Source organism: Carettochelys insculpta, chromosome 5 (genome assembly GCF_033958435.1).
Source record: "Carettochelys insculpta isolate YL-2023 chromosome 5, ASM3395843v1, whole genome shotgun sequence".
Lineage (NCBI taxonomy): Eukaryota > Metazoa > Chordata > Testudines > Carettochelyidae > Carettochelys > Carettochelys insculpta.
In genome coordinates this window covers 123,306,718-123,325,816 of record NC_134141.1, presented here as the reverse complement: position 1 = coordinate 123,325,816, position 19,099 = coordinate 123,306,718, and the positions used below count along the sequence as shown (strand labels likewise).

General features: G+C 45.7%; 1 protein-coding gene across 47 annotated transcripts in view; it reads right to left on the bottom strand.

The window, feature by feature from the left end:
* CELF4 (CUGBP Elav-like family member 4) overlaps positions 1-6,100 on the bottom strand; it is an 860,865-nt gene extending 854,765 nt beyond the window's left edge. For 46 of the 47 annotated variants that reach the window (XM_074994371.1, XM_074994394.1, XM_074994372.1 and 43 more), the window contains exon 1: positions 5,821-6,100. In XM_074994371.1, coding sequence (XP_074850472.1) covers positions 5,821-6,100 — 280 coding nt within the window. The remainder of the gene's footprint in view (positions 1-5,820) is intronic. The other variant, XM_074994405.1, reaches the window with a different exon arrangement.
* Between the last annotated feature and the right edge of the window lie 12,999 nt (positions 6,101-19,099).

Genomic DNA, 19,099 nt, shown 5'->3' with positions numbered 1-19,099 from the left:
AAGCAGCTGGCAGAAGGCCTACTGATTTCCACATGGGAAGGAGGGGGCAGGCCCTTGGTGCTAGAGAGAGATGCTTTGATTCAGAGTCCCATTCGCTGAGGACTAGGCTTGGCTTAGCTCATGCAACTGTTTGTCTGCTTTGGACAGACACTGGAACAAAGTAGGGCACAAGTACAAAGGAGGTGGTTGATGAACCACTGTGAAATTCATGGCCTTCTGCTGTTCTGGACTGTTACAATAACTTTACAGACAAACCAGATTCAAGGTGTTGGAACTGGTTAAAGTAGGGTTTTGTTGTTGTTGTGTTTGCTTTCTCTCCTGATTACAGGTAAATGACCCAAATAGACTGTATCATCTCCCTCAATCATTTCTTCTTCAGAACCGCTGCTGCCTGTCACATAAACCCTCCGTTAGTCACACTCGATTGCTGTGAGGGACCGTAACAGCTTCCTCAGAGTCACCATGATCTGCCGGGTCAGTGTGGCTGGCCTGCCTGTGCATAGGGTATGCATGATTAAAAAATCCTCTTCCCCCGACTGAAAGAGAACGCTGCGTATTCACAGCTCTTGAGGGCAGAAGGGCTCTTCCGCTGTCTGCCAGCCCCTTCACTCTGTGCCCACCTGCAACCCACAGAAGTTCTTTAATCTGCCCTCCCTCTCAAGGGCTAGCATCCAAAATCCTGTTGAGTGCGACAGTCACTGCCACTTTAATCCCTCTTCACTCGGGCAAAATTCCCATGACTCCATCAGCTCCTCTCCCCATCCCATTCCATCACCTGCCCGAGTCTGCTAATGTTCTGTTTGACTCATCCCCCACAGACTGCCTTGCACCCTCCTCTGACGCATCTGGCATGGGCCACTGTCATAGACCGTAGCATGGACTAGATGGATCACAGGCCTCGGCCTCACTGCGACAATATTTCTAGTGTTTTCTACCATCAGGACTGGCGTTTTTGGTCTGTTCCTCCAGTGACCATGCTCAATGGTCCTTCAAGTCTTTGCAAAATATTACAGCCTTCCCAGCCTTCCTTTTACAGTACCCATTTCTGTTCTTCTGGTGGGCTTACTTTAAAAATAAGTCAGCCCTTTAAACAACTTTTTCTCCCCACTAATGGCTGTTATCACTGAATGGCACAAAGAGTCTCAATTTATCAAAATTTAGGACACAGAGAGTTAAGCTGTGGGAGTGCAACGAAAAAAAGCACCTGGAAGTACAAATTTCTATTTTCTTTCTTCTGTCACACCTCACCCCCAGGGATACAACTATAAGCAAAGCACATTAGATTAACTGCTCCTATTATTATCTCATTTGATAAGGGGATGGGGAGAAGAACAAGTTTGCAGCTGAGTGTAAAACTTAACAGCCAAGTGAGAGAACCCTGAAAATTGGAGTTTGTATCAGAAATGCTGACACAGTGGTAACAAGCATAACAGGACTGGGTGCAGATTCTATTAAACACCAGAACTGAGGTCCAGGCCAGTGGAAAAAAGAGACTTAAAATCTACTGTTGTAATTTACGTGGCAATCTGGGCTATTTGTTTGATATACGATGTACATAGCTACAGATGCATTTATACAGAGTGCTATTAAAATACAGGGGCTGGTTTGGTTGTTTTGTTTTGTTTTTATCAGTCTTTGCGTTGCTTCATTTCCCTCTCTTAGATCAAAGTTATCAAACTGCCTTTTGCCTGTTTGCAGGGACTGTTCTTCAGACAGCAAACCTGAAGCACCTATGCTTTCGTTCCAGTTTATCTGTGCATTCTCCTCCCTAAAACTTCTCTGTTTTACTACCATGCTAAATACTATGTGCATTGCGTTCAGCCAGGCAAACCTTTAATGTTTCAGTTGTGGAAGTGTTTATTCAGTGCCTGTATTTAGTTGTGGTCCTTTTTGTCTGAATTTTCATTTCTTAAAATGTTTATCTATCTATCCATCCCCATACATTCCATCTAGCTATATATCCTCAAACTCTATCATGCTTCTTAATTTAATAGTCAATGTTATTTTGCATTTCTGAGTTATACGAAAAACTGGTACCATGCTGAGAACTCTCTCATGGGAGAAAGTAATGAATGGAAGCCTTGGGTATCTTCACGCCAGGTGGCTTGATTTCCAAAAATCAGTCATGCTTTTGAGAAGAGGGTAGAGCAAGCAGGGGAAACAAATTGATATTTTGGTTCTGCATCTTGCTAGATGCTTTTACTGATTTGTTGAGTGAGATTTGGGTCATCTGAGAGCATCATCTATTCCTAACAATGTGACTGCAGCAGTGGTTTTCTCTGAATTCTTTTTTTATTCCAGAGGCTATTTGAAAGGACATTGTCACTTTCAGAGCTAGGAATGCTTCTTGCTATACCTCCCAGCACCCACAATCTCACTCCTTAAGTGAGCTAACCCACCTGTGTTTCACTGAATCGCAGTTGAGAGTGGGAGACACAGATCTACTTTGACTTCCTAAATAGCATATTATGCGGCTGGTGTGTTTCAGATTCAAACACATCCCACGTTTGGGGTACAAGCTGCATCGGTAGCAAGGTAAAGCTGCTTAAATCTGTGGGGACAACTCTATATTTGATTACATTAATTCATAAATATTATATTAAATACTGTTAAAATTGGTCTTAAATGACTTCAAATAATGCAATGTAATATGGCTGTCCAGAGAGCACTAACCTTTATGTCTCCCAGTAACTCAGCCTTTACGCATACTCTGCTGCTAGACAAGGGTGTGTTTGTGTGTGTGTGTGTGGAGTTATGAATGGATGGCTTGCTAAATTATTCCACGGTGATTAGTTGAGTGTGTGTGCACACTGGTGTGGGTGGGTCAAAGCTGCTTAGATTTCTGCTGGTGAAACATCCTCACAAACCTGGCACACCACCACAAAGTAGCCGAGGGGGAGCATGTGGGTTCCTGCCCCATAGGCAGAAGGAAAGCTCAGGGGATGGAGGGAAAATAGGAGCTAACCTGAAGCCCTGAAAGCACTTTTGTATCAAAATCCCGCCGATCCTTACACTTACACACACGTGCCTGCAAAAATATTGTATTCTCCAGTATCTGGGCTGGGGGAAAAGCTGAAACACGATCACAGAACTTGGGAATTCAGGAGCTTGGGGAAATGGATTTTTTTTTTTTTTGGAAGAGAGAAGGGGACAACCACTGAATTTACCTTTAGCTCCCCCCTACTCCATTTCCCCCATCCCAGAACAACATCCCACTGGGATCCCTTGAATCTGAGACTCATCTACACAGATTATTCATCTCAGGAAATGTGCACCTCAGATGCACGCAGAATTTTCTTATTTTTTTCAGCTCTATGGTCATTTTTAAAACGAATCTTATTTATTTTGGAAAGGGCTCTCTTTCCAGGCAGCTCAACAGACCACAGCTCCCATTAACCGTTGCCTTCCTGCACTCTCAGTCCTAGCTCTGCGAGTGAAATCTACAAGGGTCAGGAACCTATTAAAATCCACACTCCTGATACAGCAATTGGGGAAAGTATCTCGGGTTTTTGCCCCTACGCCCTAAAGTTGGCAGATCTTTATGCCAGTCTTCAACTCTCCCGCCCCGCCCTAGCCAAAAAAAGGAGGATCAGAGTTAATATTCTGCTTTCTGTTGCGAGGGAGAAAATAATAATAATAATAATAATAATAATAATAATAATAATAATAATAATAACTAGAAGCAAATGCAACCCTAATTTTTCACAGCCCCGCCGTGCTTTGGGACCCAATAGGAATTAATTACCGGTGGCAAGAAAGTCATTTTTGCAGGTAGCCAGAGGCGCATTTTGATCAGGATTAGCTAATCAATCGGCAGCGCCCCATGGCCCGCGAGGAGTTCAAAAGCTTCTCGGCCGGACTCAATCAACCTTATCTCTCCAGGGCTGGCGTGGGGGTGCCCAGCCGCGCTCCGGAGCCCGACCCATCGCAAGCCCAGAAGTTGGAAGAGGTGGGCATCCAGGGCTGAGCCGCAGCCGGGCTCCAGAGCTCAGGGGCACCTCTAAGCAAAGACGGGGGGAGAAGCAGTACGGTGAGTGGCTTCTTGCAGGAATATTTGCCCAGCAGAAGCCCGCAAAGATAAACGCTCTCTCCTCCCCTCTGAGAATATGCATCCACACCAACTCACATCTCTCCGGCTGGGCTGGAGCCTGAGCTCACTGGTATTTTAGAGATGCAGAATCTGGAGTTGGCCCAGAGCTGGAATAAGTACAGATTCACTACGAGAAGAAACCCTCTAAGCCAGAGCCCAGCTCCAAGCGCTGCCTACATTTTGCGCTCAGCGGTGCTCTGGGGTGAAGTTTTATTATGGTTATGAGTCCTATGAAAGGGCCCCGTGTAACACACACACGCGCACACACACACACACACACACGCAGGATCTCATCTGCTAGGCACAAGCTCCTGGCACTTAACATTTTTTTGTATTTATTTTGTTTTAAATCCACGACCTGTTTAAACGAGAACCATCAAACGCTGCCCGAGATGTGGTTTCTAGGAAGCTTGATGGGAAGGTAAAGGAGCTTGTAGGTTACACTGAGCATCTGGGGGAGAAAGGCGCCTTGCAATTCACAAACCCTAGCCAGGCTCTTGGCTCGGTGCATTGTTTGCTGGAAGGGAGGGAGGGTTATCTGTGCATTCTTTTCCGGGGCGGGGGAAGCAGCTGACTTCTCCCCATGCCATTAACTTTAAGATTTACAACTCATCTAGGCAGCGGAACAGCTATGGACCCAGTGCAATTGTTCGCTGGGCTTTTCTCCAGTAGGAGTTGGCTGGGTTAGCAGAGGTTGGCCTTTAATCGCTAATTTAATAACGGGCTGACTTTCCCCGGCTCAAGAGCACGTATTCGTATTGGTGTGGTGCTGTAGCGAGGCTGCGTCCTCTTTTAAAAGCAACACGAAATAATGACTTAGTAATATGAAAACACGAAGAAAACCAGCGCAATAAAGTAATGCCAATAAAAGCAGGAGGCAAGGAGGTAATTCCTGCTGGCTCCCCAAGCCTCCTGTTAGCAAGCGGGTCTTCTATGTAAATTGCCTCCAACTTGCTCAGTTTCGTCCTACTTTCAAGCCTGGCGATCAGTCTAGCCCTGTACTCCCGCGGCATCTTTCTCAGCTCAGCTACCCCTCGGAACACGACAGCCCGGAGGAGGGAACGTTTGCAGACCCCATTCCGCCGTTGCAGCCGAGGCTGGGGAGGAACCACCGCTCCGGGCAGGGCGCGGCGGGCCGTCCCCAGCAAATAAAAATAAAAAGTTACGGATGGCTCCCAGCCCGCCCGCAGAGCTGAACAGCCGCCCTGAGGAAAGTGTCTCGGGGCTGGCTGGAGCTGCTGGAAGACTCCGCTTTGCACCAAGCCCCGCTGCTCTCGCTCCAGCTTCCCTGGCAATTTTGTAGCCCCTCGCCTGCTCTTTCTCCCCTCGGGCGTTTGGTTGTAGGGGTAGGTGGCTTCACAATAACGAAACCTCCCCCTGCCCTTTATTTCCAGGGCGGGTCTCTGGTTTTGAACGCTCTCTAATAAAGCACCGCCGGGCAATCCGCTTCCCCCTCCGCCCTGCGCGCGGAGACCTGGGCAGCTCCGGCGGAGAAAGAAATAAGCCCGCTCCGTCTCTTTCAGCACCACCCGTCGGCGGACAGCTCCCTGCCGGCGGGCTGGGGGGCTCGCCTCGCCGGCCGAGCGCCAAAGCCTAGCGAGCCAGAGAGTGCGAGAAGAAGAAATGCCCCGCGTGGCACCGCTCCCCCTGCTCGGGCTCCGCTTTTCTGGGGGCTCCGGCCGCCCCCCGCGCTCCCAAACTCTCCCGGGGAAGTTCCCGGGGGCGCTCACCTTTGTGCATGCCGGTGAACCTGTCCTTCAGCACCGTCAGCTCGTAGATCTTGCCGAACTCCTCGAAGAGGGGCTTCAGGTCCTTCTCGTCCAAGTTGCGGGGGATCTGCCCGATGAAGAGCTTGATGGCATCGTGGTCCTTCATGGGGATAGTGGCCGGGTTCCCGGGGCTGTGGGTTAATCCGTTCATGTGCCCGTTGGCGCCGGGGCTGCTGTGGTTGCTACTCAGGCTGGTATTGTCTGCGGCTCCGTTCGCCAACGTGGCCATCTTTATATACATAGAGAAAATCTTCTTGCCTTCCTCTGCCCCCCGCGCGGCTCGGCTCTGGCTGCGCGCTCACACACATGCACGCCCGCTCCACACTCCTCCCTCGCTCCCTGGGTCGGGGCGGATTTTTTTTTTTATTATTATTTTATTTATTTATTTATTTTTATTTTTTTTTTTTTACATTGAGGATCCGTGTCCTTTCCGTTTAAACAGGCTGGAGCGGCCCAAGCGCCCAGCCAGACGAGGGGGGCGCTGCGCGGATGGCCGAGCAGGGTGGGGACTGGAAAGAGGGGGGGGCGATCCGATTTTGCCTTTTTCCCGGCTTACCCCCCGACCGCCACACACCCGCCCCCCTTCCGCCGGCTCTGCCCGCTCTGGAGCAACACAATGGTACCTTCCAAGCCAGCCCCTGGCTATAAATAGCAGCAGGCGCATGGCTATTGGAGAGAGAGTCAATTTCCATTGTGCCCAGGCAGCAAAGGGGAGCGGCTGGGCTGGTTTTCTTTCCCTCCCGTCTCCTTTGCGATCCCTCGCCGGCGTGTGCTCATGTCACCCCCACACCGGGGCAACTGCCTGGGGCGCGGGGCGGGGCGGGGAGCTCCGGCCGCGGGGAGCCGGTGCAGGAGGAAGCGGAGGATGAAACTGACAATAAGGGCCGGGCGGGCGAGGCGGGCGCTCTGGCTGGGCGAACGTCTCGCTGTTTGTCTGTCTGGCTCAGCTTGTGCCGCTGCAAAAACATCACCCCGCGGGCTGGGGGGGGGGTTGTTGTGCCATCAGCCCCGGGCGGGTGTTACTGTCGATCGGGGCCGGGGGGAGCTGTGGGAGAACCGTTAGCACTAATGACGCTACTTCTTTGACAAGCAACCCATGCCGGGCGTGGGTCAGGCGAGAGGATGTAGGTCGGGGAGCGATGGCTCCCACCCGAGTTCCCTGGCCGGCTCGCAGCCCAGCAGCCTAGCCTGTGCCTCGCCACCGCGTTGTGCTCTTCGGGGCTTTGGCCGAACAATGCCTGGCAGACAATTCCTAGGCGGTTAAATAAACACCAGCTCAGTGCCTGGCTGGGGAGGGGAGAGGAGGGGGGCACCAACCAACCAGCCCCCCTCTGCCCCCCCTCGGCTGCAGAAGGGGTTTTAAATCCGGGGTTTAGGAGCGTTGTTTTTCCCTGCGACTCCAGTGAAATCTTGGGCGGGATGCAGCACAGAAGGGAAGGACTGGGACGCACGAAAGAGGCGTTGCAGGATTCAAGTTACCTGGCCCGCAGAGAAGAAAGAAAGCTTCTTGGGTGATTTCAGAGCGAGCGAGCGAGCGAGCACACACGGCTGTTATACGTCGCCGGGCTCAGAACGGGGCCCTCCATCCGTTCACCAGGCAACTCATCTTCATCTTGCCTGGACTTCAAAATTTGCACCAGGGGAGGGAGCTGTCATTGTTTCGCATCATCTCCCCAGCTCACCCCAGCATGTCATGGAGCAGCCGTGGGGACAGGGGAGCAGGAAGCCGCAGCAGTCAGGCAGCTGCATTGTGCACCCTGTGTGTGTGTGTGTACACGCGAGTTAGTGAAAATGGAAAGGAACAGAGTCGGTAGGCCCTGCGTGTAATTTTAGTGGCTTTACCCAGCTCCTTGGCAGATCTGTCCTCTCAGTTTGCAGAGCAATGCGGTGGTAAAACTTTTTGTTTTGTTTTGTTTTAATCCTTCTGCCTACAAACGCTAAAGGAACCTGCCCTACACTTGGTGTGTTGTGTTAAATGAGCCAAGGCTGCAGAGGTGTGGGAATGCCGGGCAGGGGCACCAGCCTTCCTCCCTGGAATAACCCCCTGGGTTAGGGGTGAGGGGAAAGGTTGCGGGAAGGGGCCAGATTTTTTTGCAAATGAAATACACCCCAGTGGCTAGGGAGGGAGCACTAAGTTTCATCTCTTATTGATTTCCAGAGGGTGAGAGGCTGGATCAGGTCCTTCCTTAAGCTCCTACCCTCAGCTCGTCCTCAGTCCCAGGTGCCAATGCATTGTCCAGACAAGCATCACAGAGTGGATAGCAGGTGCTGGAGGGCTGCACTAGACAGTCCTTCCCTCCCATTATAGTTCTTTTGCTAACTCAGACATAACCTTACAAAACCCTACCTCTGCCAGAGCCTTCTCTTTTGCGGCTCTTTGAATAGCTCAGGTTGATCATTGGAAGGGCCTTGCTTCTCAGATGTCTGCTCTGGGGCACCAGACTATAGAGCTCCACAGACATCGGGCAGTGCTGTTCTCGGGGGTGTTTGCATCCCTTTCCCAGAGCATTTACCAGCCAGATACAACGGATACACGAGTGCTCCATCTAACGCCGTGGGGTTTTTTTGTTTTTGTTTGTTTTTTTCAAATTACTTGCCAGCAGTGCTCTATTTGTGCCAGGGCTTGCCAGGGCTGGGCTCTGGCACCTGGGGGATTGGCAGTTCTTAGCCCTCAGGCTTGCTGCATCTTTATGAATGTAAAACTAAAATGAAAATAAAAATAAAAATAAAAAAATAAAAAAGCACCCGCTTCAGCCCAGCTCCTCTTTCAATACAAAGGAAGCACGGCTTGCTTTCCAATGCTGACTGAGGCCCATATCTAAGTCTCAGTATACCAACACAGAAGGGCTGGCTGAAAAGAATATCTGAAGGAAGAGATCTGGGGAAAGACTGTGATTTCCGAATTTTAAATCAAATGTATGTCCAAGTCAGGCAGGCCTTTTGAATTAATACTTGTTAAACCCCATTAAAAGAGTAAATAGCTACCTATGTCGAAAGTGGAACAGACTCCAAAGTCGCCTATTCAAAGGGTAGATCTGTTAACACGTTTTACATGGAGCAAGCCCCTGCACATACAACAACTATTCCGAATGCAGGTCTCTTTGTACGACAACATCGAAAACAGGCCGGTGTAAAGAGTAATTTGATTGCTTAGACAATGAAAAGCCCTGTGGCAATTTAGAGACTAAGTATCAGAGCTGTAGCCATGTTAGTGACTCATGCATCTGATGAAGTGGGTCTTTTTCCACCAAAGCTTAAGCTCCAAAATATCTGTTAGTCTATAAGGTGCCACAGGACTTCTTGTTCTTATGGACTAAGCAATTCTTTGGAACATAAGCTTTCATGGGCAAAGACACGTACGTGGGTAACATGTGCATCTGATGAAGTGGGTCTTTGCCCAGGGAAGCTTATTCTCCCAACAATCTGTTAGTTTATAAGGTACCACGGGACTTCTTGGTGTTTCTGCAGATACAGACTAACACGGCTACCCCCTCTGATACTTTACTGCTTAGCAAGGGTGTGCCTTGGGCAGTTTTCTACTGGTTCGCATACAGTTTTTTATGTCTATACCTATAGTGGCTTAGAAGCTGATATAAAGCAATAATCCTTCCAAACGTTTCAATGCCCTGGTGATGGACAGCAATATAAAACCTTAAAATGCTGTTGACACAGTTATAGCAGCTTAAAATTGCTTGTAGCAATATAACATATTAATTCTATGGAAATAAGCAATATTCCTAAAAGCACCTATATACAAGGATAAAGGACTGTACTACTTTCTTTTAAAAAAAAACCTTATTTGTAAAGGAGTGGAAAAAGAAATTAGGTATAGACTGAGCCTACTCCCAGGTGAGAACTATACCCTGGTAATCCCAGAGGTAATACAGTGAATCCACTTTTCCAGGTTTTAAGTGGCAAAACTGCCTTTGCAGTCCAGAGGAGTTTGATCTGACTGACTATGAGCCGCAGTAACAGATGTGATTTCTCTTAGGCAGTGGAAACAAGTCACTGCTCAAAATATAGAATTTAAGGGAATAACAACTGAATCCAAGTATTTATTACTATTAATAAATGTTGTACTGTCGACTTTCAAATCAACACCTATGTCCAGTTGTTCTCCCTCTTCTCATGGTGAGTACTTTCTTGCTCTGAGTAGCTCCATTTTTTTCAAGATGAATTCTCATAGAATAACACTGCTCAACTTAAGGGTTACAGTCTGACCTATAATGCAATACGCTGTCAGCAGTGGATAAGCAAAATCAGCGGAACCACTAGCATGCATAAGCATTATTCACATGTTGAAAGGTTGCAGGATCAGGCCTTTGGGAATGCTGGTTCATTTTTCTTTCATTGGGCCCACTTTTGCAAACTCTCGGGCCTGTGAGTAACTTTAATCATATGAGCAGACCCAGTCATGGTTGAAAGATTTCTCACATCAGACAGGACACTCATATGCATAAGCATTTTGGCAGCACTGAATTTTAAACTTCATTGTGGGTGGGAAAGTGAAAGATAATCCTGATATTCATGAAATCAGAGGGATGTTTCCTTGAGCTCTGGGTGAAGATGGACTAGAGGTGCTTGAAGAGAACATGGGAACGTGGACCAACACCTGAAGAAGAAAAAGGAAAATCCCAATCCCTACTGCCTGCATGCTGCACTAGCAAGTAGAAAAGCAATAAAGGAATAGCAGTTAAGGGTTAGCAGAGGGAGACTTTATAAATAGAACTGGTATTTGTCACATAATTTATCTGACAAATTTAATAGATACACATTAAAAAATAAGCTTTCACCCCACTATAGATCTGGGCTGATAATTCAATACACATAGTCAGAGATGGTTTACTTATTATTTTACTGAAGTGTTGTCAAGCAAACTATGAGATGAGTTAAATAAAACTTAATTTTGACTCTCACACCAAACCTCTATACCCCCAATTACTATGGAAGGGGCAAATCCAGCAGAGCCTACCAAACTCAATGGGAATACTCTCAGTAGCTGTCACTGCTCTTGTTAAGGAACACCCAGTCCTATTCTCATTAAAATAAAATTAATGCTAGCTGCAGATGGGCCCTTGATACATGCAATAAAATAAGAAGAGACAGATTCTTCTTCAATCAGGCAAGAAGGAGTGCACCTGGTTATGGGTCCAGTCATGCAACCTCTTACTCACGGCAGCAATCTGAATTCTTGGGAATCATTCCATTAAAAGCAGATGGATTATTCATGTGAGGAAGGATTACTCACATGAGCGTTTGCAAGACAGAGTCCTGCATGAATCCAGAAATCAGTGTTTTGCTGTGTTCATAAGGACAGCAAAGAGTGACTGAACTGAGACTCGAAAAATAACTGCAGCAGAAAGGACTCGGATAGGGCTAGATTCTGCAGTCCACAGGCAGGCAGCATAAAGTCTTATCTTAATAAAAGGAAGCACTTCTTTGCTGCTTTACTCTTGTATTAGTGGCTCAAAATGAGACTGTGTATGAATGTTTGTACATGGATGAATGCGCATTGGTGTACACACACAACTAAATCAACTCATTAAATTCTGTTAAACAACCATCTTTTGGGTATTCCCATGACTGGTGCTGTATTAGGGAGGCGTAGCTCAGTGGTTTGAGTATTGACATGCTGAACCCTGAGTTCTGAGCTCAGTCCTTGAAGGGGCCATTTATGGATCTGGGACAAATAGAAAGAAGAAGAAGAAAAAAAGAGATGGTGCTTGGTCCTGCCAACAGGGCAGAGGTCTAGACTCAATGACCTCCAAAGGTCCCTTCCAGTTCTATGACATAGGTATCTTCATTTTTTAATTATTTTTATTTATCCACTGTAAACATGTTGCTTTAGGTTTTTTGAAAGAAGACATCAAATCAATGATCTCCCGTCCCTTTTCCATCATACGTTCTGCCACTATTTCTCTGTATGTAGTAACTGAAGCAGGAGAGATTACACTAAAAGAACAATGACACCACAGATTCATATTGCATTTTTCATCACTAAATCAGTGCACAACCTTTAACCAATTAATGTGCACAGTGCCCAATTGAGGTACGGAAAAAAATCATATTGTAGGAACCTGCTGTTAAGGCTGCAGGTCTTTGACCATTGTAAGACACTGTGTTCAGTTACTCATAACAATTTTGTCATACTTTATCCTCTCGGTTTGAAATCTGCCATGGTGAACATCTGACTCAAGTGATCTTTTTCTTTAATCTGGAGCAAAACTGTTGAGCGTGTTCTGAGAATAAGGCTATGGGAAAGGTATTGTTTTGCCCCCCTTTAAAAATGTGGTGACTTTTTTGGGAAAATCTCTAGTGCCTTTATGCTTTGGGGCTGGAATCTCACATTTGACAAGGGATGTTTGCATCAGGGATGTGTCTTTCATTTACCCTGCATCAAACCATTTTTAGCAGATACCTTCACTTACTCTTCTATCCACACTAGGCAGGCTGCATCATGAGACTAAGCAGAATGCTACTAGCAATAAACATTCTGGGCTGATGAGAGCCTCAGGGCCCAGATCTGGGCACCAGACATTAAATACAGAAATGGGAGAACTGGTACAGGCTGGGCAAGGACCCTGCGAGTTGAGGGGGGATGGAGACTGGGACAGGAAGGAGTTCATGATGGTGAGACCTGAACTTGCTGGGCAAGGTTAGACATTAAGAGAAACTTCCTAATTGTCAAGTTGATTAAACACTGTAATAAACTGCTTAGAGAGAGTGTGGCATCTCATCACTGGAGATATTTAAGAGCAGGTTAGATAAACACCTAGCAGGGACTGTCTAGAGACTCTAGAAGTTGCTTGGTCCTGCTGTGATAACCTCTCGAGGCCCCTTCTGTTTCTAGTGTTCCATATTCTATGAGGAGACTGTGACAAGCAGCCAAGTATGGGGAATTTGGACTATTAGGAAATGGACAGGATGGAGGGGGGATTGATCAAAAGGAATCCTGCATGACAGAGGAGGGAAGAGAGGGCAGGAGACTTCATGCCCATGAGAGAACCTTTCCCTCCAGAGCTTAAAGTGAAATTCCAGCAAGATTCCCGAGCCTCAACATTGCCGTGCTGTCAGCAAATATTGCCAAGTATAATCTATTCCATGCACAGAACAAGGCCTGGCTTCTGTGCAAAAGGTGTGATCATATAAGGAAAAGCTGCATTATAATTAGGACTGGGAAACTTTTTCCAGCAAATAATCAGTAGACCAAAACTTGAACTGGTGGTGGCTGAAATCACTCATGAATTTGGATCACATTTGGCAAAGAGCAGTCAAGTAGCACTTTAAAGACTAGCAAAATAGTTTATTAGGTGAGCTTTGGTGGGACAGACCCACTTCTTCAGACCATAGCCAGACCAGAACAAACTCAATATTTAAGGCACAGAGAACCAAAAACAATAAGCAAGGAGGACAAATCAGAAAGAGTTTTGACTGAGAGAAAAAACTGAAGGATCTACATCTTTGTTTGAACCATTCTATTTGGCTTGTCATTTCAAGACAGCATTTAGCATAGTTATGCATAGAATACTGGAACTGGAAGGGCCATCAAGAGGTTGTCAAGTCAAGTCACTTTCCCTCCCGGCAGGACGAAGCACCATATATATGATCCCTGTTAGATATTTATCCAAGTTAGACAATTGAAAAATAAAAAGTTAAAAATCAATCTAAAACAAGTCAAAATAAAATCTAAAATAAGGGAAAAAAATCATGTAGGATTCAACAAAATGTTTTGTTTGACCTAAAATGTATTTTTGTTTTTGTTTTGATAAGGAAAAAAATTTTTGCACAGAGGATATTGTTCTTCAGATTTTTTTTTAGTCTAGCTCCTGATCACAACATTAATTAACTGCTCATCTCTAATCATAACTCATATGCACAAAGGGGCCGAATGGATGTTGCACAGGAAACCTTCATTCTGGTATTTCCTAGCTATTGAAAGAATGATTTTGCAGCTTCACTCATGGCCTTTTAATGTATCTTTTGGGTAAGTATCTCCATTTTGCCAGTAGGGAAACAGAGGCACATAATTGCAAAGGGACACATTTCACTTCTTGAGAACTAATTCATTTTTGGATGACCGCTTTAATCAGGAAATAATGTCATTTTTGGTGGTCAACGCCTTTAAAACTCAGGATCTAAAGGTCTGAAACTGTCCTCCAAAAATCAGTGAACACTTGGAAAATGTTGTGTCAAAGGTGAAACTGAAACAGAAGATCCACTATGAATAGTCAGGACTTACCAGTATTCTGTGACATGCTCCATCTAGTAACAAACCTGCTTCTGACATTACTCAGTTAATGTAATGAGCACAACTTCAACAGCAGACATATTAACACGTGTAATGCTCGCCTTGCAAGAAACAGTCATGTTTCTGTTTTCCTCTTCTGCTTATGGGTTGTGATATGAAGACCTCTATTAACACTGTTGACTTCATGTATCCCCATTTTAATGCAGTTCTACACCAGATTACGAAGTGTGGAAAGCACGTTTGTGTGTTTATAAATACTGTACACAGAGATGAAGAGTTATAGCCAAATTTCATAAATGTTTCCTATACTCCGTCCTTGATTCTAAAATCTAGATGCATTACAAAAAATTAAAGCATTTGCTCTTTTTGGTTCATTTCCCTGATCATCCATTTATCTATCTGTTGATCTCACTCAGCACCATGCTATGAGACTACTGCATCCGTTTAGCCAGTGCAGGTTGAACCTCTCCAATCCAGAACTCTCTCATATAGCTAACTCTGTAATCCGGCATGATTTTACTTAGCAGGATGACCACATATGAGAGGCATGTCCAGCTTTCGCATGGTCCCATACAATTTGTTTACAGGCACCACTCCTGGATCTCATTGTTCTGTGATTACAACAAGAGGTCCTGTGGCACCTCATAGACTAACAGATATTTTGGAGCATAAGCTTTCATGGGCAAAGACCCGCTTCATCAGATGCATGAGTTGGGGTGGGGATGTTCAGAGGAGTTTTTAAAGAGTGGGGCCATTTCCACCCTGACTGAATAGACCCTGTCAGCTCTGGCCCTCCCTTTTAGTGGGACCTCACTCTTCATATACTCCTCTGAACTGCCGCCCCCGGCATTCACGCATCCGATGAAGCCGGTCTTTGCCCACAAAAGCTCATGCTCCAAAATATCTGTTAGTCTATAAGGTGCCACAGGACTTCTCGTTGTTCTCGAAGATACAGACTATCAGGGCTATTATTTATTATTTTTTATTAATTATCTCTGATAATTGTTCTGTGATGTTATTTAGTTGTAACTTGCCCCCTAAAAGTCTTCTTAGAGCCAAGTAAGCAGTGGAGGTGTTGGTAACGTGCTAGACAACATTGACCTTCCCATCATGCAGCAAAATCTCTTGTCCAGCACTGGTCAGGTCCAAAGGGTGCTGGACAAGAGAGGTTAACCCTTGTATTAAGAACGTGCGCTCACTCTTCAATACCTCTTAAAATTTGTGGGCCTGATCCAATGTCCTTTGAAACCACTAAAAGTCTTGCCTTTAGTAGACATTGGATCAAGCCTTATATCTTACCTTCTCATTCCCCAGGGATCCTGTCCATTCCTTTCCAATGTAAGAAATGTGAATGACCTGTGGGTGAGGCTTTTGAAGGTGGCTGGAGAAAGGCTGTGATGCAGGTATCACAAAATGGTGAAGGCCACAGGAGTAGTGTGATAGACCAGTGAGGATTCTCACCCAAGCATAGGTCAGGGAAAGATCAGCAATCCTGCGAAAAGGGGCCAGGAATCTGTTCAGCTGCATCTTCACATAGACGAGAATCCTAGCCCTGCTACAGTGTTTTTAAACTTTGTGCTGTTCTCAGCCCTGGCATGCCCAGATCTTTTGGAAACTGCACTTTTCAGTTTCGTTCAGGCTGATCTTCTGACAGCACTTGTTATTCTAAGTTTACATGTTTGGGAAGCTCTCTTGTACTATAGGTAACATAGATATAGGGAGCATACAGATAGCTAGTTCCCTGAGTTGATCAGTATATGGGAACTGAAACAGCATGATGGCAGCAGGTAATACTGAGTGAGGAAAAATACATAAAAACCACAAGTCTTTAATATTTATTCATTTTCATTGAATTATAGAAACATAGGCCTGAAAGGTACCTCAGGCAGTCAACTGGTCTATCCCCTTATGTTGAAGTAGGCTTGAGTATGCCTAGAACAGCCCTGACAGGTGTTTGTCCAACCTGGCTTACATGTGACACTGCTATTAATACACCCTAGAATGAGATTAGTGTTTTCTGCAACTGCATCACACAGTTGACTCATATTCAGTTTGTGAGCCACTGCAACCCCCTAGCTCCTTTGCTGCAGTACTACTGCCTAGCTAGTGGTTCTCTGTGGGTATTTGTACATCTGATTTTTCTTAAGGGCAGCACAGTACAAGCTTTATTTTCAAGCATCCCCAGTTTCTCAGATGATGATGATGCCTGATAATAAAATGTGAGAGATATTCAAGCTGAGGCCAGCATTCAGCCCTGCTCTGCCCACCCTCAGCTGGGCAGAAAGCAGCCATCCCTGGTCTGTCCTCCTGGCTGGGCAGTGGCCATGCAGCCCCACTCTCACAGCCCCATCTGGGCAGCTGGCCTGCTCTGCCAACCCTGGACAGGTAACCAACCCTACACCAGCCAGCTTTGGCTGAGCAACAAACCCCACAACATGCCAGTTAGCTGAATGTGCCAGTTATCTAGGTGCCAGATAAAATCCTGCCCCCTGAAGCATTAGCAATGCCTCCTAGTTTGGTTTCATCCATGTAAGCACATGCTTCACTCCTTTATCCAAGTCAATAATGAAAAAAAAAGAATATAGGACATTAAAACATAATAATGGCCATACTGGATCAGACCAAATGTCCATCTAACCCACTAACCTATCTTCTAACAATGGCCAATTCCTGGTGTCCCAGAGTAATGAACAGAATGGATAAACATCAAGTGATACATCCCCTGTTGTCCGTTCCCACGTTCTGACAAACAGACTAGGGACAATCTCCCTGCCCATCCTGGCTAATAGCCATTGATGGACCTCTGCTCCATTTAGTTATTGTTTCAATCCCGTTCAAATCTTGGCCTTCAAAACATCCTCTGGCAATGAGTTCCACAGGTTGGCTGAGTGTTGTGTCAAAGAATAATTCCTTTGCTAGACCTCTGAGGGACTTTACTAAATAAATCCATTCAGTTTGACAACCAACTCTTCATGATTAATATTCAGGATTCCTCGTTCTTATTATTTGGCCAAAGCAAGATGTCAGACCTGAACTCTCACTTTCCCTATACATGCTCAAAATCCCAACCCCAGTTCAAAGCTATAGTAAATAGAGAGCCTGGGCCATAAGGTGTTGTATCGGAAGCCTGTATGAGGCCTAACTAGTAGTGGTCCAACTTCACTAACCTAAAGCAAAGAAACAAAACAAGCAGAAGTGAGGCTCAGTCTGCTTGCAAGCTCAGAGAGTCTGGCAAATCTAGGGCTGGTACTGCAGAAATATGCCCATTTATGAGAAAAGCTACGTACAAGGACACTTCCATAACACATTCCAGAAGAGTGGTTCCAGGATGCCCTGATATCAACACATTCCCCAAAGATAACGGGACCATGTTGATCTCTCTTAGCTAAGGTCAGGATGACATCATGACGGATAGAAATGTTTTCATTGAACAAATGTACAAAGCAGAATATGGTGGCAGCTAACCATGTCTGAGGCCATGTTTGTCTTGATATATAATGTGGAGTCAGAAAGGGAATGTCTTTGGCCAGCCTAGAGGGCGGTGGAAAGTCCTACCGCTGATTGCAGACTCTACAGGATACTACTGCTATCCTTCGTTCACAATTAACCTGACCAAATTCCTTTGATACAAATAAGTCCTTGGTTACTGGGCAGTTTGGTCAAGATCTGCTGTGTCCACTATGTGCACAGAGCTGGATCAGCACACAGAGAGAACACATACACAATCAACACCAGACAACAAAAGTCCTAATTTTAAGGCCAGAAGGAACCATCGGATGATCTACTCTGATCTCCTAGATATTACAAGAGGGAGAATCAAGCTGGAAATGGCACACCAAACCCAAGACATGATTGTAAATATTTCCAATGAAGTGCTCAACAGCCAAACCCAAATTCTACATCTGGAACAGTTCTCTCTAATCATATAGTGCCATTAACTAAAGCAGGGCTGTGAAAGAGGTAAAATATGCTGGACATATAACATCATTTCGCCAAAGAGTTAAGAGTAATCTTCACCCTAGCACACCAACTAAATGAAACACAATGTACCTTCAGTTAACATAGATCTAATAGTTTCTGTATTTCTAGATCTCTGTGTAAAACCAAGTCTGCTCTGCCCTTTCACCCTCATCTAGCCTAGTTCTCTGATATAGGCAGGGCTGGGATCACCACTTATTATTAAGGTCACCCAGCACTCCCCATTATAAGACCCTTTTTCACTTTCTTAGAGCTTTGCCAAATGATTTTCTACTCCAGGTTTCTAGTTCAGGTGGCAATGTGTTGGAAACTTTCAGTCAAAATGGTTCAGCGGCTCCCAAGAAAGGGGGGTGGCCTCTGGGTCAGGTGCCTATTGATTTCCCAGTGAAAATTTGCTTCAATTGGGCCTATTTATAAGACATTGAAACATTGCAGTTTACTCATGCTCAGCAGGGACTTAGATTTTACTGACTAAATTCCACTTTTGTGCTCCACCTGGGGCTGAAAAGGACGCTTCCTGAAATTACATAAGTGGCAAGCATGCAAGTTCTGGCCCAGGAACTGAGTGTCTGGATAGCATCTACTATTCTTGCTTCTTTTCTTAAATCTGTTTGCTCCAGATGCCTAAATGGACCCCTCAAGGATTGAGATCACACCCCTGGGTTTAGCAGGCCAATGCTTGGGCCACTGAGTATTGTTGCTAATTAGCTACTGCATTGGCTCAAAGGGCAGTGGTTGGTGGAGTGGTCCTAAAATTTCCAGGATATTATGTGGTCCTAAGGTTTCCCAGCACCATTATGTGGATGCATGAGGACGATGAGGCAGGGACTTAAACCTTTTCCCCCTGAAGTGACTGGAAATAAAATTCTTTATTTCAGTGGCAAACAAGGTCAAGGCTATGGAGAAATCAAATATTTCCTCCAAGCCCACAGATGGAGTCAGTTGCAGGGTTGGATTAATAACTAATGAACTCCTGGATCCCAGTCTGATGTTCCACCCACAAATATATGCTGA